At 43.4% G+C, this 25,142-nt stretch overlaps 1 protein-coding gene across 1 annotated transcript; it reads right to left on the reverse strand.

Moving 5' to 3' along the window:
• Positions 1-7,120: 7,120 nt before the first annotated feature.
• GPR6 (G protein-coupled receptor 6) lies at positions 7,121-9,571 on the reverse strand. The gene is made up of 2 exons (XM_019646339.1): positions 9,359-9,571; positions 7,121-8,747 (listed from the first exon to the last, which is right to left on the reverse strand). Exon 2 carries the CDS (start codon positions 8,726-8,728, stop codon positions 7,637-7,639), a length of 1,092 nt encoding a protein of 363 aa, XP_019501884.1. The 5' UTR covers positions 8,729-8,747; positions 9,359-9,571; the 3' UTR covers positions 7,121-7,636.
• Between the last annotated feature and the right edge of the window lie 15,571 nt (positions 9,572-25,142).

Raw genomic sequence — 25,142 nt, forward strand, 5'->3', positions numbered from 1 at the left:
CCCCCCCCCTCTCATTCTGATTCTCTTTCCCCAGGTCTGGAAGTTTGATGTTAGTTTGGCTTGTTTGGTGACCATCAATGGCAAAATCTAACACCTGGGTTTGAATATTGAGGGCTAATTAAATTGGGCAAAGCAAGTCAAGCTTGGGACTGAGGTTCTTCACATGTGCCTGGCTTACGGGGAAAGGACAGTTTGTATGGTGCAGCCCAGCTTTCAAGGATGCTCTGCATTGAGATTATGTGCCAAAGCCACAGCAAACTTTCTCCTTCATTCTCTCCCTTCAACAACTATTAATTTTGACTGGATATTGTTCCTCACTATTTCCCTAAGGACTAAGTAAGGCTGTGGGTAGAGTCCAGATATTTCTGGATCCTCTGACCACCATCAATTAGCATTCTTTCCCTCAGTTTTTCCCACACAATTTCAGCTATATACCCAGCTACACTGACTTAGGATTGTATGTCTGTTTGTGGAGAAGGGCTTGTGCTAAACTCACAGCTCTTCCCTCCAGTGTGACCAGGGGCAAAATCTGACTGAGGTTGGAAAATCAGGTTCCTTTCTGGAACTGCACTTCCTATCCACTCACCTCAAGTCCTAACTGTTCTACACTGTGCTCTGACAAATGGACACAACAGCCCCATAATGTGTTTTATTAAAGGACCATAAACCTCTGTCTAGTCTTAAATAATTGAAAATTTGAGTTTGAATCTTGCACATCTTTGTCTGTAACTGGATGTTCAGTTTGAGATGGCAAAGATAATGTTTTTGTTCCTGAAGCCACGAATAGTAAAATCTTCTCAAATTTACCCATTTCTGATTTGCCTTTCTTTCTGAGCCCTGAGGAATATGACATTTCCTCACCCCCTTGCAGTTAGGTGCGGTTATGTGACTAGCACTACCGAGTGGGCTGGGAGTGGAAGTGTTAATTATGGGCCAAAGCATGTCATTGCTGGTGTGAGGCCCTCCAGGGCTCCCTCTCCCTAGGGATTATAGAGAAGATAGGTGCCCATTGCTGCAGAGAGAACAGTTGCCTTGGGAAGTTGCCCAGGCAGTGCAGCTAACATTGTACAAGTGAGAAATCTTTGGTGTGTTAAGCCACTATAGTTTTGGGGGGTTGTTTGTTACTGCAGCATAGCTTAGCCTATTCTAACTAATAAGCCATGTCATATTGGAACTTTGCATTTTAGGTCCATATAGTATTATTTGTAACTAGCTGTTATTTTATTATGATTCATTCTCTGACCCTTAACTTATTTATTACAACTTTATCAAGGTATAATTGACCTATAATGAATTGTACATATTGAAAGTGTACAATGTGATGAGTTTTGACATATGTATACACCCATGAAATCATCATCACAATTAAGATAATGAACTTATCCATCATCCCAAAAAGTTTCCTTGTGCCCCTTTGTGATCCTTGCCTCTCTCTCTTTCCTATCCCTCTTCTCCCAATTTCAACCATTGATCTGCTTTCTGTTGCTATACATTTTCAAGAATTTATATAAATAGAATCTTACAGTGTTTTATTTTTTGCCTGGCTTCTTTCACTCAGCATAATTATTTTTAGATTTATCCATGTTATGGCATGTATCAACAGTTCATTCCTTTTAATATCTGAATAGCATTGTATTGGATGGATGTACCACTGTTCATGTATTTACTTACTTATTGATGGATATTTGAGTTGTTTCGCGATTTTAGCCATTACAGGTAAAGCTGCTATGAACACTCATGTGCAAGTCTTTACATGGACAAATGCTTTAATTTGGGAGGGTAAATATTTAGGAGTGGAATGGCAAGGTCATATGATAGGAGTATATTTACCTGATTAAGAAACCACAAAACTGTTTCCCAAAGTGTATGTAGCATTTTATATTCCTACCATCAATGCATGAGAATTCTGATTGCTCTGTACCCTAGCAATGCTTGGTATGGTCTGACCTTTAATTTCAGTTAAATTGTTACACTATCCTAAGTTCACAGCTTTGTTCCCAATGTCATCAACTTAGGTTCTTTGTACTTCTTGCAATAGTCTCTTAACTGGCACGCCTCCTTCAGATAAATTGAGGTTGTCAAATAGGAACTCTGTGAACTTCCTCCCACCACCTATAAACTTAGCTCTATCAGTACCAATCATCCCTACCTTGACTCCTGTCAGAGCAGGGGAGCTGTGTCCTCACCTCCTCCTGTCTAAGCCCCTCTCTCCCCCGACACCATGCCCTGGACCCGATTCTCCGCCTGTGAAACCTCACTCTGTCAGACATCTTTTTCTCTCTGCTATCTTCCGCTTTTCCAACGATATGGTACTTGTTCCTTAATCTAATAATATATTCAATTCTTGCCCTCCCTTTAAAAACAAAACAAAATAAAGATAATCTGGTGACCCCATATTTCCTTCAAGCTATCATCCAACCTGTCTCCTTCCATTTAAAGTTAAATTTATTGGGGGGAAAAATGAAAATTTTTCATTTTCTCCTCAATCCACTGCAATCTAGCTTTTATCCCACTCTCCACTGGACCTATTCTTACATAGGTCACCAGTCACCAACATGTTCCTAAATCTAACGCTTTCCAAAACCTCATTTACTTGACCCCTGGGCAGCCTTTACACACTTGATCACTTCCTTCTTTAAACTTTTTCCTCTTGGCTTCTCTGGTTGCTTCTGCTTGGTCCCCTTTTCTCTTTGGCTTTCCTTCACTGTGCTCCCATGTGTTATTGTGTCTAGCCAGCGGTTCTCAACTTTCCTAATGCTGCGACCCCTTAATCCAGTTCCTCATGTTGTGGTGATCCCCAACCATAAAATTATTTTCGTTGCTACTCTATAACTGTAATTTTGCTACTGCTATGAATCGTAATGTAAATATCTTTGTTTTCCGATGGTCTTAGGCGACCCCTGTGAAAGGGTCGTTCGACCCCCAAAGGGGTCGCGACCCACAGGTTGAGAACTGCTGGTCTAGACTGTGATTTTGGCCTTTCTCATTCCCTTCCATGGCTTCACTTTCACCTTAAAGTCAATGACTACTGAAATTACGTCTCCATTCCAGCCATCCTTGTAAGCTCCAAAGCAACAGAGCCAGCTGCCTTCACTTGGATCTCCCACAGATCCTGACATTTAATACATATAAAACTTGATTCACCACTCTCTTCCTCAAATCTGCCTTTCGCTCTATGTTCTCATCTCAGTGAATATAGGATTGTGTGGTCAACTGAATGCCCTTGACCTCTAAACTGTTCCTTAACCCTAACAATCATTTACTTAGAGACACTCTACTTCTTTGAGAGCTCTTGAGTCCATCTCCTTCTCCCCACCCCTTCTACCCTTCTTAGCTGTGACTATCACCTCTCGCCTGGATTGCTGCAACTGGCCTCCAAAATAGCCTCTGGGCTTCTAGTCTTTCTCACCCGCAATTCATTCCCAGGCTCCTGCCTACCTCTCCAGGCTTATCTCCTGCTACTTCCTCTCTAGGTTCCAAATCTCATCTACTCCAGCCATACTGAATAGCCTGCACTTCTCTGAATGGGCATTGCTTTTATGCTTCCTGCTGTCCCCTTGGTCTGGAAAACCTCTCTTCAATGTCCTTTGTCTTACAAATTTCTTTCGTCTTTTAGACTCAGCTCAGTGTGGCCTCCCTAGTGGAGTCTTCCACAGGATTTCCCTGACTCTCCTATGGGAACCTTACCGTTCTGTGCATACCTTTGTTATTGCACTTTTCATCAGTACTTCTCTCAGAGCTGTAACTGTTAGCTTACGTGGCAAAAGACTTTGCGATATGATTAAGTTAAGGATCTTGAGATGAGGAGGTTATCCTGGATTATTTGGGCAGGCCCTAAATGTAATCTCAAGTGTCCTTATAAGAGTAAAAGGCAGAGGGAGATTGGGCTACAGAAGAAGGCAATGTAACCACCTAGGCAAGATAATAGACTGCTGGCTTTAAAGAGGGAGGAAGGGTCCACTGGCAAAGGAGTGCAATTCTAAAATCTGGAAAAAGAAAGCAAACAAATCCTCCCCCTTAGAGCCTCTGGAGGGAGTGCAGCCCTGCTGACATCTTGATTTCAGCCCAGTGAAATATATTTCAAACTAATCTGACAACTGTAAGATAATAAATGTGTATTGTTTTAAGCTACCAAGTTGGTGGTCATTTGTTACAGCAGCAATAGGAAACTAATACACTGGGCCAAGCAGGGCTCTTCCCTGGGCCTTCTCCAGCTGTGCTCCTTCTCTTGGGGTGAAGAGTCTATTTCTTTACTGCTAGACCAGTCACCAGGTACCCAGCACTCTGGAATCCCTCATTCAAGAAATACCTCTTCCCTAAGCCTGTACTTTTGAGACAGATTGCACTGTTGGTAGGCTCATGCCTGGATCTGAAGGGTAGTTGAAGGAGCAACTGTTTGTGAGGGTGAGCTGCTGTATAGACAATAGACAGAAGGGCACAAAAACTGAAGCCAGGAGACCAGGGAGAAGGCTACTACCATAATTTAGGCAGGAGATGATGATAGTGGTGGAGATGGTGAGAAGTGGCTAGACTCTGGGTATACTTTGAAAAGAAAGGCAATGGGCTTTGCTGACAATTTGGATGGGAGTTATGAGAGAAAGAGAGGGTAAGTGTGATTCCAAGGTTACTGGCCTGAACAACAAGAAAAATGACATTGCATTCTCTGAGATGGTAAAGAAGGGAGAAAGAACAGATTTGGGGGTAAAGATAAGTGGCCCAATTTTAAATGCATTACATTTAAGATGCCCATTAGACAAACAGCAAAGTGGGTAGGCAGTTGGACATTTGAGTGAATCTTGCCTTTCTCAAGGACTGTATGCTTCTAGCAACTAGAATAGGGTATTGAAATAGGGGATTCTTAATATTTGATGGGCCAAATGAATATGTGACATTTCTCCATAGAAATGCTTCAAGGTTTACCCACAGTTTTCTATCCTCACATCTCTGGTTGGTTAATATCAAGCCTATTGACATTACACAACCTGGCCAACTGCATAAACCAGAAATATTAACCATCAGGTTGTTAATATCTTCTTGTTCTTGGCTCTCTCAAACATTTTGATTATGACTACGGCTGATCTTGAATATTAATACCAAGTGGATTGAAGCCAGATCCATGGTCTCTGTCTTGATATCCTAGTGTTGAACTTTCTTAATTTACTGACTGTAAGAAAATGTTCTCTGTAATTATAAAATGTCTAGTGATATTGACTTTGTTTCATCTCTGAAATTATATGGTTTTCTATTCTTCACCCCCATGTTTGGAAAAGTTTGCAGCCAGAGCTTTTGTTATTTCAGTCTGCTTGAATGCATTCTGGCTACTAATAGGGACTGTAATAGTGTCTGATGATAGCAAATAGTCTATGAAGGTTAGTTATTGAGAAAATGTTAATTTGATGAATGACTAATAGTGCTGATCTTCTGGCTCTAAATTTACAGACACTATAAAACTATATGTCTATAAAACTTAGTGCGTTTCATAATATTAAAAAGGCCACAGCTCTGTTGAAAGATGTTGGAGACTAGATTGCTCATGCATTTTCTCTCGTGCCTCCTATTGTCAAGCTTTCCCCCACTTCTCCTATCCTGAAGTTTCTCTTGTCAAGCTCACCAATGACCTGTACAGTAAAAAAAAAAAAAAAAATCCTATAGTCATTGTTTTTAATCCTCATTTTAGTGGTTCTCTCAGCAGTATTTGACCCAGTTGACTACTCTCTCCTTAAACACTTCCTTTATTTGGATCATTGTGCTCTCTTGGTGTGATGGTTAATTTTATGTGTCAACTTGACTTGGCCACAGGGTTCCTAGACATTTGGTCAAACCTTATTCTGTGTGTGTCTGTGAGGGTGCTTTTGGATGGGATTAACATTTAACTCAGTAGACTGAGTAAAGCAGATTGCCTTCCCTAATGTAGGTGGGCCTCATCCAATCTATTAATGACCAGAAAAGAACAAAAGGGCTGAGTAAGAGGGAACTCCTGCTGCCTGAATGGTTTGAGATAAAACATTGGTTTTTTTCCTGCCTTTGGTCTTGAATTGAAATACCAGTTATTCTTGGGTCTTGAGCCCATGGGCTTTCCTGGTTCTCAGGCCTTTGAACTCAGACTGGAACTATACCATCAGCTCTCCTGCATCTCCTACAGATTTTGGGACTTCTCCGCCTCCATAATTGCATGCCAATTCTTTATAATAAGTCTCTTTATACATATTGTTTATTTGCTTGTAGGCCACCTCCTCCACTAGAATGTAACACTATGAGCACAGAGTATTCCCAGCCCTGGAATTGTGACTAGCAGATAGTAGGCACTCAATAAATATTTGTGGATTGTATGAAAAAGTTTGCTTATTTTTTTAAGGCCTAAGACAAGGCCTAAGAACTACTTGTTCTTGTGTGCATATTTCTTTACGGGTGCTCAGAGCATCTCCACAAATGTTATCTTATTTATCCCCATCCTGCAAGAAGGAGAGGAGGGGAACCATTTGACTAAGACTCACACCCATTGGTGGAATGGGATGTCTAGTCCTTAAGGAATTTAATGCCCTGTGTTTTGAAGATAAGAGTGCCTCAAAAGGGGCTGCTGAGCATACTTTCATTTGCCTCATGAACACAGTATATCTTGGAATCCTGTCTTGGAAGAATGTATTTATTTTATAAGGCCGTGGATTTTGCTACAAAACCTCGCCAGCAACAATATACTAAGTCAATATAAATTTTCAACATTTAAAATTCTTTCCAGACTGGAAAAACTACAACTAAAAGTTGTGGTTTCGGGATTCACAAGTGCACATGTGGTGAGATGAAAGAATGGTTTTAGACATCCTTTGGAATTTGTCTTCCAAACCTAGCAATTATGGGAATAGATTAATCTGCGCTGATAACACCAATAACCTTTTAGTGAATACTTGTGAATACTGTTACATGAATATATTACTTTCTTCTTTCCCCCCTTATTATCTATATTAGGTTTTTCAGTGACAATTTATGAACAATAAACAAAATGCATGTGATTTTTTTACATTAAGATTTTCACAGGAGAGGGCTGATACATCATAAACTTTTAAAGTAAATGCACTAATACTTCAACTCTTAAAGAGTTCTATAGTCAGTCACAAGCCAAAAATTACATTTTTATAATGTGTTTATTTGTGTACAAAATATGTTGTAGTTTACTGATGCATATGCAGCAAAATATTCTGTCACATACAATAAAAATACACCTTTTACTCCCCTTCCCCTGCCCTTGAAAATGGCAACACTGTTTTGGCAATTCAGCAGCTAAAAATGAAATGATATAATTAAGCAGTATTGGAATGTGTTCACTTGACAAGTGTGATGTATAATTTGAGTATACAACCATGTCTTTGTTAGTTATTTTCACAGAACAGGAACTTCCACATCCTGAACACCTCCAGAAGATACAAATAATTTGTACATATATGTACACATGTATACACTGTATATGTAAAGTGCCACCAAGCTTCTGTCCTTGTGAGTTTGTTGTATGTTTATTCTCTCTTTCTTTCCAAAGTCAGATTCACACTATTGGGATCTCAGAGTACATCAGCAGGCACCTAGAAGCTCACCAAAGGCTGGCTTGTCGGGGGGCGTGGTGTTGGTGAGAGGACAGAGGGAGCCTTCAGACCTCACTGGGGGACCTGGAGCGGAAGGGCACTTTGGACTGGAAACAGCCACAGAGCAGGAGCCACAGGGCGCGCTGGATCTCCTGGTTGCGGAAGGCATAGATGATAGGATTGATCATGGAGTTGTAGGTGGCGGGCAGCAGGGTGGCATAGGTGTAGACCGCCGGGTCCTCGCGGCTGCCCACCACACAGTATATGGCGAAGGGCAGCCAGCTGACACCGAAAGTACCCAGCACCACCGCCAGCGTACCCACGCCCTTCCTGGTGGCTGCGAGGTGGGGCGGCGCCAAGCAGTGCTGCTGCAGCGCGATCTGGTGTGCATGGCGCCAGACCACCTGGCAGATGCGCACGTACAGGTGCAGCATGATGCCGAAGACCGCAAAGAAGGCGGCTGAGAGCAGCGCCACGTGGCTGCGCGTCAGTGGGCGCACCACGCTGCAGGAGGCATGCTCTGCCAGGCAGTTCCAGCCGAGCACCGGCAGCAACCCGAGGCCTAGGGAAACCGTCCAGGTGGCGGCGAGTAGAAGGTGCACGCCCAGCAGGGTCCGGCGCGAGTAGTAGGTGAGCGCTTTGTAGAGGGACAGATAGCGGTCCACCGTGATGGCAAGCAGGCTGCTGACCGAGGCAGCAAAGGAGGACACGAGGAAGCCCACGGTGAGCAGGCTCACTGTGTCCGAGGGCACCACGTACTGGAACACAAAATGCAGGATAAGGCCGCAGCCCGCCAGGAGATCCGCGGTGGCCAAGCTGCCCACCAGCACAAACATGGGCGTGCGCAGCGCCGGGGTGGACGCGATGAGCGCCACTACCAGCGCATTTTCTCCTGCGATCACGGTCCCCGACACGCACAGCAGCACGTCCCATGGATTCACCGCTGACAGTAGCAGTCCGGGCGGCCCCGCTGCCATCTGCGAAGACAGCTCCAGCGATCCGTTAGCTGCGCCGCCGCCTCCTAGCGCCGCCGCCGCTGCAGGGGACCCCCATTCACCGGTGTCCAGCGCCCCTACCGCTGTGGCCGCTGCCGCCACTCTCTCAGCCGCCACTGCCACCACCTGGGACTCGTTGAGCGAGGAGGCGCTCGCGTTCATCGCGGCGGCACGCTGCGCCCTGTGTGGAGGAGAGCAAGCATCAGGTGTGTGGTTCAAGCTGCCAGGGAACTTCCCCAGGGCGCAGGTGTCTCGTTCGTCTTGTCCATCCCACCCCAGACCCCAAAGCAGAGGGAGGAAGCAGTAGTTACGTGAGAGCCCAAAATAGATATATACCTGTTGAATGAGTGAGTGAAATGTACACGGATGTCCTCATGGCTATCTGAGGTTTTGCACAGATATACACACAGATAACATGCACTCACATGCACACAAATCAATCCTGTAAGTTTGCCTGCATTTACACACTCATCCATATGCATCCAGCTAGGGGTGTCAGTCCCGCCGGGGCTCTGGCCAGGGTCAGGGCGTTCTAAACAGGGTAGCGGAGTCGCTGTCCGTGGTGCTGAAAGCTAAGTTTCTGCGATCGCGAAACCCAACGAGCCCTAGAAGCGACTGAGACCCCTAGAAAGAGGCCTTGAAAGAAGAAAATTGGGATGTGTGTATGTAGCGGGAGGGTGTGGGGTCAAGCTTGGCTCCATTTTTCCAGCTTCGGGAAGGACTCATCCCCTGGCCATCCTCACTCCCCCTCTCCACACCCTCAAAGTTCCTCTCCGGCGCCCGGATGCTCACCTGGGGAGTCAGGGCTTCAGAAAGTCTCTGGTCATGAGCGCTGTGGCAGTGCGCCAGGCTGCGACCCCGGCGAAGACAGAGCAGATGCTTGCAAAGCGGCCGGTCCGGCGCGGAGAGGAGCGCGGGGCGCTTGTGGCTGCGGGCGCCGCAGAGAGTGAGAGACAGAGTCAGTGGCAGTCAAAGCGGTTACGAGCAGCGCGCCCACTGGAGATTGACAGGCAGGGACCGTTGACGTCAGGCTCCTGGCTTCGCATTTGCTATCCCTGCCCGCCCACCACTACCACCCCCTTTCGTATCTCCCCTCCCCCAAACGATGTCTCAGAGGGTTCAAGGAGGCAGGAGAAGCTGGAGCGGCCGCCCCAGTCCAGAACCTCCAGGAATGGGATAGGGGAAAGAGGAGAGGGAGAAAGGAGTGAAGACAGGCCAGGCGAGGAGGGTGAGCTGCGAGGGGAGTGAACTGGCAGGGAAATGGTGAGGGATGAGTTGCCTTCCATAGGCAGCGAAGCCCAGAGTCAAAAGTCCCTGAGGGGGGCAGGTCGAATAAGAAGTCCTGGAGAAAACGGAGGTTGGGGCAGAGGGTCTGAAGGTAGAGTCGTTACCTTTCAAAAAGGTAGTACTGCTTTGGGGACAGGAATGAATTGGGCGGGGGAGGGGTTGTCTGTGGAAGGATGAGCTTGTTTTAAGATGATGTGTGTGGAATAGTATGTTGATCAGAGTCAAAGAAGATATGATGAGTTGTGGAGACAGAGAAGATGGGACATTTGAGGAAAACAATCTCTTCTTTTGAAGGTTACCTGTGCAATTCCTCTCTCCCTTCCTTCCTGTCTCTCCCACTATCGCTCTTAAACTCTACACAGCAGCTTTCACCAGGACCTTCCCATCCCAGCCCAATGTTTCCCAGTTTCAGTATCTTATAGTGCCTTTGGCACATGCTGTTTAATTAAAGACCAGGTCTGTGTCTTGTTAGAAAATAAGAAAACAGCAAAATGTGATTTACTTTGCTGGCAACAGACTTTGTCCTGTTAATTAGTACCCTATAAAGCAAATTACAGGATGAAAATAGTGATAACTCAGCTGCACCAGACTTCAGTAGGCAGGAATTTTATCTTCAGCCCAGATAAGTCATCCTTTTTGGTTCAAAGGTGTTTTGTCAGTAAATACAAGTATTAGGCTTTTTCTCCTTCTTCTTTTCCTCCTCCTCTTCCTCTTCCTCCTCCTCCTCCTCCTCCTCCTCCTTCTTCTTCCTCTTCCTCTTCCTCTTCTCCTTCTCCTTCTCCTTCTTCTTCTTCTTTGTTTTAATCATCTAGAATCTCTAATAGCTGTACTTGGGCAAAAGCTCAAAAGCTAAGAGTTCACTCCATCTAGGGTTCTAAAGCAAATGATTGCATATTGTCATGATGACATTATACTGAGGCCAAGCCTTGATTTTCAGGGGCCACATGCTCTGGGCAAAGTGAAAATAGACAACATTTATTATTGATGCTTCCCCCCCACACCATTTTCCCCTGAATCCCCTCTCTCCCCGCCACCTGGTTTCACTTGGTCTTTAACCCAAGGGGTCCAAAAAGAAAAGAAATATACCCAAACTGTCTATAGGCTGAGATGGGAGGTATATTTGCACCCTGGTCTGCTCCATCTAAACATGGCCCCCAAGTCCAGACTATGTCTACCCTCCTGCCACAATGCAGCTGAACTTAACTAGAGGAAAGAAGGGAAACTCTAGAACTGTTCAATTCTTTGCTGCAATAGCCAGCGTTGGACCATAAAATGAGATTACACACAAAATCTCCATTTGGATAGATATAAAACTGCTTACACCACCATTTGCATGAACCCCAGAATTGGCTGAAGTCCTAAGTTTCTGAAAAGAGCCACTTGATTTTCAGTACAGTAAGGCCCCGACTTAAGAATGAGTTCCGTTTGGGAGAACTGTTTATAAGTCAGATTCGTTCATAAGTCTGACAAAGTGAGTCTTATACACCTTTGAAGCTTCCTAGCAGTCCCCTGTACATCACCATCCTGGGCTCTGATTGAGCACTGAACTACTGTACACTATCATACTGTACAGTAAACACACAGCAGCACAACTGTGACAATGTCCCGCAGACACATGAGCTACTTCCACAATTTGTTCGCATCTATCAATGTTCATAATGCCAGGTCCGTTTGTATCTGTGAAAGTTCGCAACTCGAATGTTTGTACGTCGAGGACTTACTGCAAAAGATGCTCATTAAAAGCCAACAATGTGGGCCCGCCAAGTGGCGCATTGGTTAAGAGCTGGCTTGGGAAGCCAGAGGACCCTGGTTCGGATCCCACATATGAGGGCCAGTGACACTGCCCTCTACAGCTAACATGCTGAACAACAGCTCAACCTGGAGCTGGGCTGCAGTGAGTCACCAGCCACAGCATTCGCTGCAGCCCCTGCTGCAGTGGGTTGCCATGGGCTACCGTGTGTAGCCAGCAGCCAGCGTGAGCGGTCAGCAGCTGCTGTGAGCGCCGTCCAGAAGCTGGCGATTGGATCTGCCTCGACCAGGAAGAGCACAATGATGGTGCCAACTTGGGCCAGTGAGGCAACGTCCTCCACAACTAGACTGAAGAACAATAGGACAGCAACTTGTCTGTTCCCCATCCCCCAATTCCCCAATAAAATCTTAAAGTAAAAAAATAAAATCCAAGAATGTGATTTCAGAGCTGTCAAACCACTGTAATAACATGTTAATTGCAAATTTTGTTAATTGCAAACAATCAAGTAAAGGTCCAAGGAGAGGAGAATCCTCCTTAATGTCTAAATGTGTTACATTTTTACATGCTGCACTGCAGCAGAAAGTGTGAGATTAAGACTGAACCGACAGAGAGCCTGTGTTTTGGACATCCTTAGGCTTTCACCATTGTCAAGAATGGAGTTTTCACTGTTTTTAGGAAGAGGACAACACATGTACTGGGTTGTCGGAAAAGTCATGACGTATTTTTTCTATGTTTTTTGTTGCAAAAATGCATCATGACTTTTCCGATAACCCAATGCAATCATGTTCATAAATGCTCATTGAAGGTTTTTAGACTGTCTTTGCATTATGCCAGTCTGTGGTTACCTCTCTCAGATGATAGACTGGATCCTGAGAACAGAGAGTGCACATATGTGTTTCAAGCTCCTCCTTATTTCCCCCATGCCCACCCATCCCTGGGAGGCAGAAGATGGGAAAAAAGAAAGGTTCATTGGTTATGGATGGGTATTAGATGAACTTCATTACCTGCTCCTCACAAGTACCTGCCCTTCCTGCAGCCTTCTGGAATGTTCTTCTACTATGGTTCAGTCTGTAAACCATTTTTCATCCTCCAGCCTAGCGTTTGGGATGAGATTGACATATGACCCAAGGCAAGACAAGATCAGCCATCCTTTGCTGGTGACCAAATTCCCCTCCATAAAAATTTGAACTGAGACATTGTGACAGTGGTCAATGTTGGGCTCTGGACCTGACAGAGCATGATTAATTAGGAATGGAACATTCATGTTGAGCCTCATATGAAATGAGTAACCAGAGGAAGTCAGTTGTGATGAAAGAATGAAGCAGATGTATAGAGAGGAACAGAGATGAAGGAGATAAATGACTGAGAGATGAAGGGAATAACCTCAATACCTGAATGTCTGGTTCCTGGCTCTGGAAGTCATTCATCTAAGCCAGCGGTTCTCAACCTGTAGGTCGCGACCCCTTTGGGGGTTGAATGAGCCTTTCACAGGGGTCGCCTAAGACCATCGGAAAACAAGAAGATATTTACATTACGATTCATAACAGTAGCAAAATTACAGTTATAGAGTAGCAACGAAAATAATTTTATGGTTGGGGGTCACCACAACATGAGGAACTGTATTAAGGGGTCGCAGCATTAGGAAGGTTGAGAACCGCTGATAAGCAATCATAAAATCCCCTTCCAGTTTAACATGCAATGAAACTCCTGAAATAATGGATTGGAGTTTGGAATAGTTGCAATAAAGGAATTTTAGCAACAATTTAGCTTCCAGTCACTTAGTGTAATTTCAGATTTGAGGCTCTAACTAGACCTTTTCTGCAAACTGCTTATTTTTCACACTCACGCACAACCTTCTATATGGCACAAGATGAAGGCCAAAACTTGGTGCTCTCTTGGCCAAGTGTTAATATTAACTCAATGACTGCATCCGTTTCTCTAAACTTTGGTTGCCTTTGACTCTGTATTTTGCTATAGATCTCAGGATACCTCGGCATCTGTTCTGTTTCTTGTTCTGAATTCACAGCCACTTCCCAGGTGTGTCCTCTCCTGGCCCAGACCTTTTCAAATCAATTCTGTTTTACAAAACCAGAGCTGCAGTCAGCCAGGCTGTCTAGGCCTTATAAAGCTAGGTTGGAAAGACCCATACTAGCAATTCTGGACTCTCTCTGAGGATCTGCAGATATGCGCTCATACACACACACACACACACACACACACACACACACACACACACGCACACACCCTCTATTGGTTCTTTTTTAAAAAAATCTATTAAATATATTAGCATGACATTGATTGATAAAATTATATAGGTTTCAAGAGTATAATTGTATAATACATCATTGTAGATTGCATTGTGTGTTCACCACCCGAAGTCAAATCTCCTTTCGTCACCATATATTTGACCCCATTTACCCTCATCTACCACCCCTCTGCCCCCTTTCCCTCTGGTACCACTAAACTACTGTCTGTATCTATGAAGTTTTTTTTGTTTGTTTGCCACACATGAGTGAAATCATATGATTTTTTACTTTTTCTGTGTGACTTATTTTGCTTAGCATGATATTCTCAAGATCCATTCATGTTGTCACAAATGGCAGTGTTTCATATTTTCTTATGACAGAGTAGTATTCCATGGTGTATATGTACCACATCTTCTTTATCCAGCCACCTATTAAAGGACACTTTGGTTGTTTCCATGTCTTGGCCGCTGTGAATAATGCTATAATGACCATAAGGGTACATTTATCTTTATGAATAAATGTTTTCAAACTTTGGGGGTAGATACCCAGAGGAGGTATTGCTGAGTCATACGGTAACTCTATTCTTAATTTTGGAAGAACCACTATGGAGAAAATAGTACAGAGTTTCCTCTACTTGGTTCTTAGAGACAAACAGTTCAGCTTCCTACTGGGAAGTATAAGTCTACTTGGTGGTACACAGATACTTGCACTAACAGCTCAGGGAGAGAGCAGGTGCTTAGTGAGAGGTATAAAGCTGTTATTAAGAAAGATCATTGCTGAAAAAAGCAAGTATCACAAAGGGCCATTGTATTCTCTACATTGTTTGTCCAGATCCAGGATCTGGATGGAGTGTAATCTTTTGGGGATATCTGCTGAGACAGATGAATTATATTAAAAATATCTCTTTCTTCTGCCTGTCCCCAAGGTCTCCTCTCACCATCCAGCATCAGTGGTGTGTCACAATGTCCAAGGCACCTACTTCCTCAGCATGTCCAAGCACAGCAGGGATATTCCTGCTTCATGCCAGGTGAACAGTCTTCATTCCAAAGGGCTGTTATCCTGGAAGGTCAACATCACCTGATGCTTCCACCAAATTTAGAAAAGCAGCAGACCAGTATTATTATCATTACATGTCCACAAGATGGAGAACATTGTTCAGGGCAGTTGAATTTTTTTTTTTAACTGAATTGCTGGTGGGCAACATTTTTTTTTAACATAAGAAGCAAATTAGGAAAAATAATAGTATTTGAAGATATATGTCCTTTTCCATAAAAAGTGAAAATAACTTTATTGAGTTTCATGGAGAAATGGATAATCTTAGAATTTAGATGACTAACTTACTGAATAAGAGAATGATAAAGCGGGTCCTACTGGTATATTTGAAAAGTAATGCAGAGGCAGTCTTCTAATATGCCATGTCCTGCATTTTCAAAGTGCTTTGAATGCACACAGCAGGTTCATACTCATTATCTCATTTTATTCTTTGAAACAATTACATGGAGTTTAGGTGGTTTTTTTTCTTTGCAGATGGGGCAACTGAAGTTTAGAGAGGTGAAGTGAGTTGTTCAAGGGCACACAGGACACCAGCAGGTACATTGTGCCCAAGATATCAACAATCTCATGAGAAAGCAAAACAAACATCAATTCTATGTGTGTAGAGCTATGTAGATTCCAAAACTCGAAGAAGCTTTGGATAGATTTTTCCAAAATGGTGGAGGCTGATTTTTATAACTTCAATATTACTATGAGCAGTAGTTTATAGATAACCTTTTTCTGTCTTGTGAGCTGCTTTTCAAATGTATTGTAAATATATTAAAGGGAATTTTGAAAGAAAAACATTCACCCATATTCTTATCAGCTAACCAGGGTGGCTTTTCTTTTTCCAGATTGTAAACCTCTTGAGGGGATGGGCCAGTTCTAATTAATCTTTCCATCTGTATGATCTGGCACCAAATAGGTGCTCAATAAATGTCTATTGAATGACTATTTCCAAAAAAAAGATTATTTCCAGAATTTATCCACATGTATATGTATTTTCCATAGGTAGATTGTGTAGTATGCTTGTACGATATATACAGTGTACAACTTAAGCTTTCACTTCATAATAAAGGGTATGTTGTCAATATTTCTATACATTGCACTTAATTGTTTTTCATACTTTTGCCTAGTCACTTATTCATTCAATAAATATTTATTGAGCATCTACTATGTGCTAGACCTTGTGCCAAAAAATGAAGATGCCAAAATATGTGCCTGTCCTCACAAACAAGTAAAAGATTCTATGAGAATAGTGTGGTACATGTCATAAAAGAGGAGATCATAGGAACAATGAAACTCTCAGGAGAAGACTCTCACCCAACCTGGAGGAGTCAGGGAAGGTCTCTTAAAGGGGATGATGCCCAAGCCATAACCTTGAAGGATGAGAAATAGTTACCTAGGTAAGGAAGACATAGAAGTGTTTCAGGCAGACAGAACTGTGTGTAAAAGGGTATGAAGTCAAGGGAGCCTGGCCTAAGTCATTGGGACTAAGGGTAGGTAATTGTGGCTGGCATGTCAGATAAAAGGGCAGGAACAGAGATATACCAGGTAGGTGGGGCCAACTCATGAAGGGCCTCCTATACCATGGCAGAAGCTGGATTTTATCCTGAAGGTAATGGGGATCCAGACAGATTTTCTTAAGCAAGCATGGTTGATATAATCAGACTTGGGTCCCTCTTACAACTTACAGAACCCCCATAAACAACTATATGAATGGATTAGAGAAGGGCAAGAGTGGAGTCAGGCAAAACTGTTAGGAGGCTGTTACAGTGATTTATACAGGAGACTCTAAAGGCTTAATGAGGTAGTGATGGCAGGGCTTGAAGAACTTGTTGGATACTTCCAATGTTCTGGACATTACTTTATTTAAAGCTCTCTAGTTGCTGCAAAAGATACTTCTCCAAGTCTTGGTGGCATAATATACTAGAGGATTGTTCCTTACTCACATGAATTTCAAAAGAGTTTTTCTGATTGGCAGACAGCCTTAAATGCAATCTAGAGACCCAGCTACTTCCATCTCATAGTTCTACCCTCCTCTAGGACCGCAGAATTTTCAGCAACACCATTTCAGCATTTCACCACTTTGGGGATTGGGAAATGATGGGGGAATTCCACTTGGAGTATTTTATGGGATATGCATGGAAGTGGGAAGGTAGGAAGACACAGATAAAGGGAGAGAAGGTATCAAGGATGACTTTCAGTTTCAGGTGTGACCAGGACTGGGATTGGAATGAGGCAGAATGGTTAATGTAATATTGAGTTTGAAGTAGGGCATCCAGGTGCAGATCTTCAGTAGGACGTTGAATAGAGGGGTTGTTCTAAACTCAACAGAGAGTCTAGACTGCAAAAGTAGATTAGGTTATCATGCAATAATAATAATAATAATGATGATGATGTTACTACTCATTGAATGTGTACCATTTACTAAGGTACCTTATGGGGTGGATCCTATTATCCTCATTTTATAGAAGAGAGAGTGAAGAGTAGAGGGTAAAGTAGCTTTGCCACATGGTTAGAAAGTGAGAAAGTCAGAATTTGAACCCCATTTGTCTGGCTCCAGTTGAATGGAGTTGATGAAGCTAAGTAAAGAGGACCTTCCCTTTTGGATTAGTCTTTGCATGATGGGTGGAGGAAGAGGCAGCCACAGAGGAAGCTGAGAAAGGCAGTCACAGAGGCAGGACATATGGAAATCCATCCTCAAGAGGAGAGAGTGAGGTGTGGCAATCAAAGGCAGGGTGAGTTTCAGGAGGAGGTGAGTCCAACTATACCCTGAGAGGTCAAATGAGGTTAGATCAAGGAAAAAAAATGAGCTGAACTTAGCTATGAGTAGGTTCACCAACTTGTTGGTGACTTTGCTGAAAGTACAGGAATGGCAGCAGCCAGGCGGAAGTGAATGGGCTGTAAATGAAGGATGAGAGAAGGGAGTGCAGATGTCTCTATCAAGAACTTTGGCTTGAAGGGGCAGAGAGAAACAGGGCAGTAGCTAGATGGACATGTAGGTTCAAGGGAGAGCTTTTCCTGAAAAATGGAAAAGATTTAAAGGGGAAAGAGATGGCTGAGAGGCCAAGGTTGATTTCAGAAACTAGCTATTTGAGGGGGTGAGATGGTGGGGAACAAAGATAGAGAGGACCTCAAAGAGAGGTGGAGAGATTAACCTGAGAAAGGAACAGGGGCAGGAAGGATAAGGGGTGCAGATGGGACCATACACGTGAATTTTAAGTGGGGAGCCAGGAAATCAAAGGATTGCTTTTTAATTCTTTGTGAAATTCACATTTCACAAATTGAGGATGTCAGTTAATAGTGAGATTGTAAATGGTAGTGTTTCTACAGCTAGCATTTTGATGGCTGTACAACATTGAAAATATGAAGCAACATTTACTTTACTATTTTCCTACTGTTAGACATGTAGGTTGTTTATATGTTTGCTATTATGGATAACTCAACAAAGATTATTTCCATGCACATAATTATTCTTATTTTTATAATTATCTTGACATGAACATTGTCAGCCAAATGGCAGAAGCAATTTCATGGCTCTTGAAATGTACTGCTAAATTGCTTTTCAAAATGACTGTAATAATTTACAATGCCAACAGCACACTGTGTGCGTACTAGTTTCTCTGTAGCTTTTACAGCACTGGGTTTTATTATTTTAAAATGTTCTTTCAATTCAATGGGCATAAGTGGTACCTTATTAATGATTTAAAGCATATTTATTTGATTACAACTAAGGTTGACCATTTGTCTGTCTTTTAAAAAACGTTTTGAATTTTCTTTTATCTGTTAAGACTCAATGCTATCTTTATGTAGCTGATGAAGTGTACTGTAGATATTAATCCTTTGCATGCGGTTGAGGAAAAAATTTCCCTTTTTTTTTTCTTTTTTAACTTTAGCTTTGATTGTTCAGGAGTATTGGATTTTTATAAAGTTGGGGGGTTGTTTGTTTGTTTTTTAAGACTTTTTTATTGGGGAATTGGGGGAGGGGAACAAACTTGGGGAATCAGGGAAGGGAAACAGACAAGTTGCTGTCCTTTTGTTCTTCAGTTTAGTTGTGAAGGATGTTGCTTCACTGACCCATGTTAGTATTATCATTGTGCTCTTCCCAGGTGAGGCAGTCTCTCACCGGCCATTGGACAGCCACTCACAGCAGCTCTTGGCAGCTCACACCGGCTGCTGGCCAGCCCCACTGCAGCCTATGCTGGCGTCAGCAACTCACGGCAGCCCAGCTCCAGGTCGAGCTGTTGTTCACCATCTTAGCTGTAGAGAGCACAGCGTCACTGGCCCTCATGTGGGATCCGAACTGGGGCCCTGCTGCTCAGAGATGGCGTCCCAAGCCAGCTCTTAACCAACACGCCACTTGGCCGGCCCTAAAGTTGGTTTTTAAAGGATAACATATACTTCAGCTTCTAGCTTGAGTAGCACATACATGGCTGTGGAGTCTTTTTTCTGTCATTTATTAGAGAAGACAGAGATCTTCTGGGGAGACAAAAGGTTCTGGGAGGGGACTGGGCCCTGAGGCAGCCTACAGTCTCTCTGAGTGTCAAAACCCCAACTCTGACCAAGGCCTGTACAATTTACCCAAGGAGGGTGTAATGAGGACAGCAGAGCCTGTGGGCAGGGCTGGGAGACCGTGGCTCTCAAGTTCTGGCAAAGAGCTCCCAGGGAAGTCAGAGAGCAGAACCTCAGCGGCAAGGGAGGCCAAGAGGTTCTGAGCAATGGAATTGCCCAGCTCAGTGGGAGCAAGGTACAGACCAGTCCTGAGCAAGGGGCATCCAGCTGGAACACAACCCACTGCAAATCCTGGGCAGGAAAGAAGGCCTACCCAGAGGGAAGTAATAACAGGGGAAGGGGATGGGGAGAGGCAAGTCACATTAGTTTAGTCCCTTGCCAGGGGCCAGACACAGTACAAGGCACTTGACATACATGATCTCATCTTATTCACACATGCCCCTGCGGTATTTATTATTTCCATTTAACACACAAGGAAACAAGGACTCCAAGGGGGTTAAATAACATTCACTGCTACACAGTTTATAAGAGATAGAGTCTTTTGGGTTCTCAAAGTCTCACTTCCTTAAAAAAGGTCTTGGCTCTGAAAAGGGGACCTGAGGTGTCATTAACTTCAGTGCAATGTGTGGCCTGGGGAGCAGGGGAGCAGTGGGGGGCAGCAAGTAGACTTTGGAGTGTGCTACAAGTCAAGTAGAGGGGTTTGGATTTGGTGCAAGAGGAAACAGGAACCCGGGGAGGATTCTGAGCAGAGAGCTGATTTGAATTGATGGTTTAGGAAGACAGCAGGGAGTGGAGAGCACTAATCAGGCTGTTTTTCTGTGACACACTTGTGGGCATCAAGTAAATAAAGCAGGCCTATTAAACGAGCGCCAGCGGGAACTGATATTTCGGAGTTGCAGCTAAGATAAGTCACCACTCTGGATGCTTATCTGAAATGTAATCCCCTGATCTTTTGAGAAGGATTCTAAAACCTAGGAGAGGTTGCTAAGGCAGTAAAGCCCTAAGTATCATAAACAGCAGAATCCATAAAATAATTTCCCCAAAATATCATGAGCTTAATTATCCAGGCAGCAGCATGTGAGGATTTGGCTAGAGATGAGGAGGAAGCCAGCATGGATCTGCCCTCTCCTTCCCCCTCCAGCCTTCCTTCCTTTATACACAGAGCTGAGTCCCCACCAACAGTCCTCTTCACACCACATTCTCAGGGTATCCACAGCCCCATGTGTTCCTTCAGCCAAGGACCCTACCCTCTCGTAGATACTCAAGCCCTCCCAGCTTTTTTACTTGATGTAGATTTACATCCCTACCCTGAACCCCAAACTGAATGATGCTGCAAGCAAGAATAATTTATTTGAGTGATTCGTATAACATACATATTTTATTAGGTGAAGGTGGGTTAGATTTTTTTTTTGAGCTTTGAAAAAAATGAAACCTGCATATAGTCATAAAAAGACATTTGCAAAATGAAAACACGAAACAGTGCATACACAATGATTCTGCTGTATACAATATGAACTTATTTTAATAAATAAATTATTTATATGTATATAAATGCAACTTATTAAAATGTTAACAGTAATTACCTCTGAGTGGAGGTTATTTTTATATTTTTTAAAAGAATATGTGACAGAAACCAACTGCTATCTTCCAATGTCTGTTCTCCCTTTATTCCATAGTAATGGAACCTCCAATTTTAGCTGGGCCCGTGGTCACCTAGAATAAAGAGCATATTTCTAGGACTTCCTTGCAGTGAGGTGTGGTCATGTAATTGTTCTGATCAGTGAGATGTAAGTGGATATGTTGTATGGTACCTTCCAGAAAGTGTCCTTGAAAGGAAGGGACATGCCCTTCTTTTCTTAACTTTTTGCTGGCTGGAATGTGAGCATGATGGCTGGAGCTGGAGCAGCCATCTTGGAACCTAAAGTGGAAGCCATATGCTAAAGATGTCAGAGCAACAAAAGAGAAGAAACCTGGGTCCTTGATGAGCATACCAGCCCTGGACATCTTACGAGCTATATGAGAATTATTTTCCCTCTTGTGTCTTCTTTAAGTCTGTATTATTTTGAGTTTTCTGTCACTTGACAGCTACTAAATCAAATCCTAGCATTTGTATCTTTTTTAAAGCCATGAAATACATAGGGGGTGTATTGAGAATTCAAGTCCAAGTCCTGTACATGGGACAATTTTTCTAGCTGCAAAATTTGTCATTAAAACCACTTGTCCCAAGTTTCACTCATATCTACTCTGAAATTCTGTTCAAACAAATTGCATCAAATTAGAACTTAACACTGTTCAGTTTTTTTTATAGAAAAGACATACTGTCCCATCTCTTGTCCATGGACTGTCTTGATTTTAATTCCAAAGGCTTCACAACTCTCCTGGAAATAAGGTATTAATGTGGCTTCATTATAAAGATTTTGTGATATTTGCAGTAGCTTTTTAGGTTATTAGAGACCTGCAATTTGAGGTAAAACCAAAGTTGAGATGGTCTAGGCAGCCCTTTCCTTACACAAGTGAGCTGCTTCTGTCAACATATTGAGACAGGCCTGTGAGGCCCAAGAGAAAAGTCAAAGTGTGTGTCTGCATGATGCAGTTGTGTATTACACAAGCTTTATGTAGGTGTGTGGTGCCCATGTGCGGTGTGGGTGGTACACACATTTGTGAGGTGTTCGTGTGTTCATGTGTGTTTTGTGGGCATGTGTTTGTTGAGCCTATGTGCTGTGTAAGGGGTATGTGTGTGTGCTCCTGTGCCACATAGAGGTGTGTGTGTGCATGCATATTGTGTAGGTGTGTGTTTGTAATGTCTGGGTGTGTGAGCACATGCTACACGTGTGTAGCACTGTTATGTAACAGTAACAAGAGGAGGCATCTTGTGTAGATCCTAAAGAAGGATGCAGTTGATTTAGAAGCCATACTAAAATCAGCCAGGTGAGAGAACCCCACCCCCGCCACTCTGCCTCATTATTTCTAGATCACAGGAGTCCCCATTCATTTCTAATAATAATGCAATGTTTACATTACATTTGGTTATCTAAACTGCAGGCAAGCCCTAGCAATTTAATTTTAAGTTGGCTTGAATTCAGCTGGTACTTCTGTTTTCGCTTCTTCAAATGACTAAAAGTCATTTTTTTTAAGTTAATTTCCCCCCAGGCATTTGCTTACACTGTGAAGGGAAAATTATCCTGAAACATAAGGAATACTTAAAATAAAAAAATAAAAGGGAGATACCAGATGAAGAAATACAGATGTCAATGAAACATAATGTTGACATTTCAGCTATTCTCACACATTTGGTATAAAAAATATTCTTTGGCATCCCACATGTCACCACTATACTCCCTCCCCATACAGAATCCATCATCTTTTGCTTTATGGTTCTCTTACTACCATGGCTGTCATTCCCAAGCCGGCCTGGGTTCACCGGAACCCTCTAAAAGGGGGGAAAACCCCATTCCTGTGGGAGTATTTACAGATTACATCTCCGCGCACATTTAGAAATTCCTGACTCCACAGAATCATGCTGCCCGTGTGAAGCTTTTCTCACGCAGAAACGAAGGTGCCCGTGGCCTTGGAGGTCCCTGAGGAGACACTGTCCCTGACTGTTTCTATGCTGTGTTGGGGAACGGCGAGGCCGCCCCTAGGAGGCGCTGTTGAGCACTTGCTAGGAGGTGTGTACTTGGTAACTCTGAGATGAGGAGGAAGAAGGGATGGGCAGGCAGGCATTTGGAGAGTGTTTAGAGATTTATATCCCTCCATATCTGAGAATGTGCCTGGCCTGCACACATGGAATCATTAGGCATTATGACCATTATGCACATAACCCTATGAGGAATAGACTCTTACCCATATTTTAAGCTGAGGTTGGAAGTCCCTTGTCCAAGGTTACACATGTAGTAAGTTTAATTGTTGGGATTTGAACCCAGGCAGTTTGGTTTCAGAACTCTGCTGTTAAATATGACTCCTTCCTGAACACTTGCAACACAGACCATGCAGGAGCCAGGTGGAGGTGGGGGTTTTTATTGCAACATAGTCTTGATACCTGTCCTGAGAGGCTTAGCTCATGAGTGAGCTGGACCGACAGCCCAACATCTCGGTGTGATGTTGTTGCTCATCTTAATAGAAATGATCTCATGAGGTGAAGAAAATTATGTGTCTTTTTTAAAGTGCTTAAAACGTTGACTGGTAGTATAGGGAGAAGCATGGCCTCTAGAGAGAATTTATCTCAGCTCTCACAAGTAATGAGAGGATCCAACCGGATATCCTATGGGTTCTGCTTTCAGAACAGAACCAGAAACTGACCACGTTTCACCTCTTCCATGGCTAACCCTTGACCGCTGTCATTCTATTCTCAGACAGAATAAAATGCAATTCTATTGCAGACAGAATGAAGTTTTTATAAGGTAAAATTTAGATTCTTCCCCTCCTATGCTTCAAAGTCTCAGCGACTTTTCTTTTGGAGGCCTTGTGGTGGCCATGCAGGCCCTAAATGGTTTGCCTCCCCCTCTTCCCTTTCTGAACACAGCTATTGCTTTCCTTTTCCCTAACTCCACTCCAGTCCCATGGGTCTTCTTCCTCTAACACAACAGATATACTCTCAACCCAGGGCTTTGGTACTGGCTGTTCCCTCTGCCTGAAACGCTCTTCCCATAGATATCATGACCAACTCCCTCACTTCCTTCAGGGCTTTGCTCAAAGTCGTTGAGATCCACTGTGACTAATCTATTTAAAATTGCAACTTGCACCCTTCTCCCTTTGCTTCCCCCTTTTCTACCTTTTCCTGCTCTACCTTTTCCCCATGGTCCTCATGAGCTTATAATATACTATATAATTTATTTATTATTTATTATGTTACTGTTTATTGTCTTCTGCCCCCCCTCCACACACACACACATACACAAATATAAGTTCTTGTATTGTTCACTAATGTATTCCAAGCACCTAGTACAGGGCCTGACATGCTACGTGCTCAGTAAATATTTACTGAGTGAATGAAGGGGGACTCTGCAGCCTGCAACATTCACCCCTGTGGAGGTTTCAGGAAGCCTGTCAGGATTCAGATAAGTGGTAATCCAAGGTCAGTGACAGGAGAGGGCCAACAGAGCTTCCTGGGCTCTGGTGGGAGGCCCTGCGTGCTCTGCACAAGGAGGGCAGGGTTTGGCTGAACCATCACTGCATCTGTGCGAAAGCGAAGGGCTTTATCACAGCCTCACACTGCATGTGGATACTTTTTTAAATAAATGTACTAAGAACGGGACCCTGTGGGCAAATGCCATTTCGTCTTACTCATTACCCTTAAATGGGGGAATATATGTCAAAAACATAGTGCAGTGCTTGGCACATTTTAAGTGTCCCATAAAGGTCAGCTGTTACCATGGTATTCATCTGCCTGTAAATAAGGGAAGCCTGGTCATTGCTGTGAGCTCTGCTCCTGTTTTTCCAAAACAGCTCCCATTCTGCATCCTGACTTTGAAGTTACTCTTGGGCTCGGTAATCAAGTGCTGTCTAGGAAATGACTGAAGCTGAAATGCACATATATAAACCTTTCAGTCTGCTGAGAATGTTGGGCTCTGCTGAGGGAGACATGGGGGGAGCAGGAGGCAAGATTGGGGAAGTACATCACTTCTTTGAGCCCAAGAGGATGATTGAGTAAATCAGTCTCTGTTCAGTGGCCTTCTGACAGCCTGAAGGACTGAATGGAAAGTGAGCCAACTTCTTCAGCGTCCATAAATTCCACCACTTAAAAGTA

The sequence above is a fragment of the Hipposideros armiger genome, unplaced genomic scaffold, assembly GCF_001890085.2.
Source record: "Hipposideros armiger isolate ML-2016 unplaced genomic scaffold, ASM189008v1 scaffold_101, whole genome shotgun sequence".
In the NCBI taxonomy this organism is placed as follows: Eukaryota; Metazoa; Chordata; class Mammalia; order Chiroptera; family Hipposideridae; genus Hipposideros; species Hipposideros armiger.

Bases quoted from the DNA above. Each gene is read 5' to 3' on its own strand.
- GPR6 (XM_019646339.1), bottom strand. From the start codon at position 8,728: ATGAACGCGAGCGCCTCCTCGCTCAACGAGTCCCAGGTGGTGGCAGTG.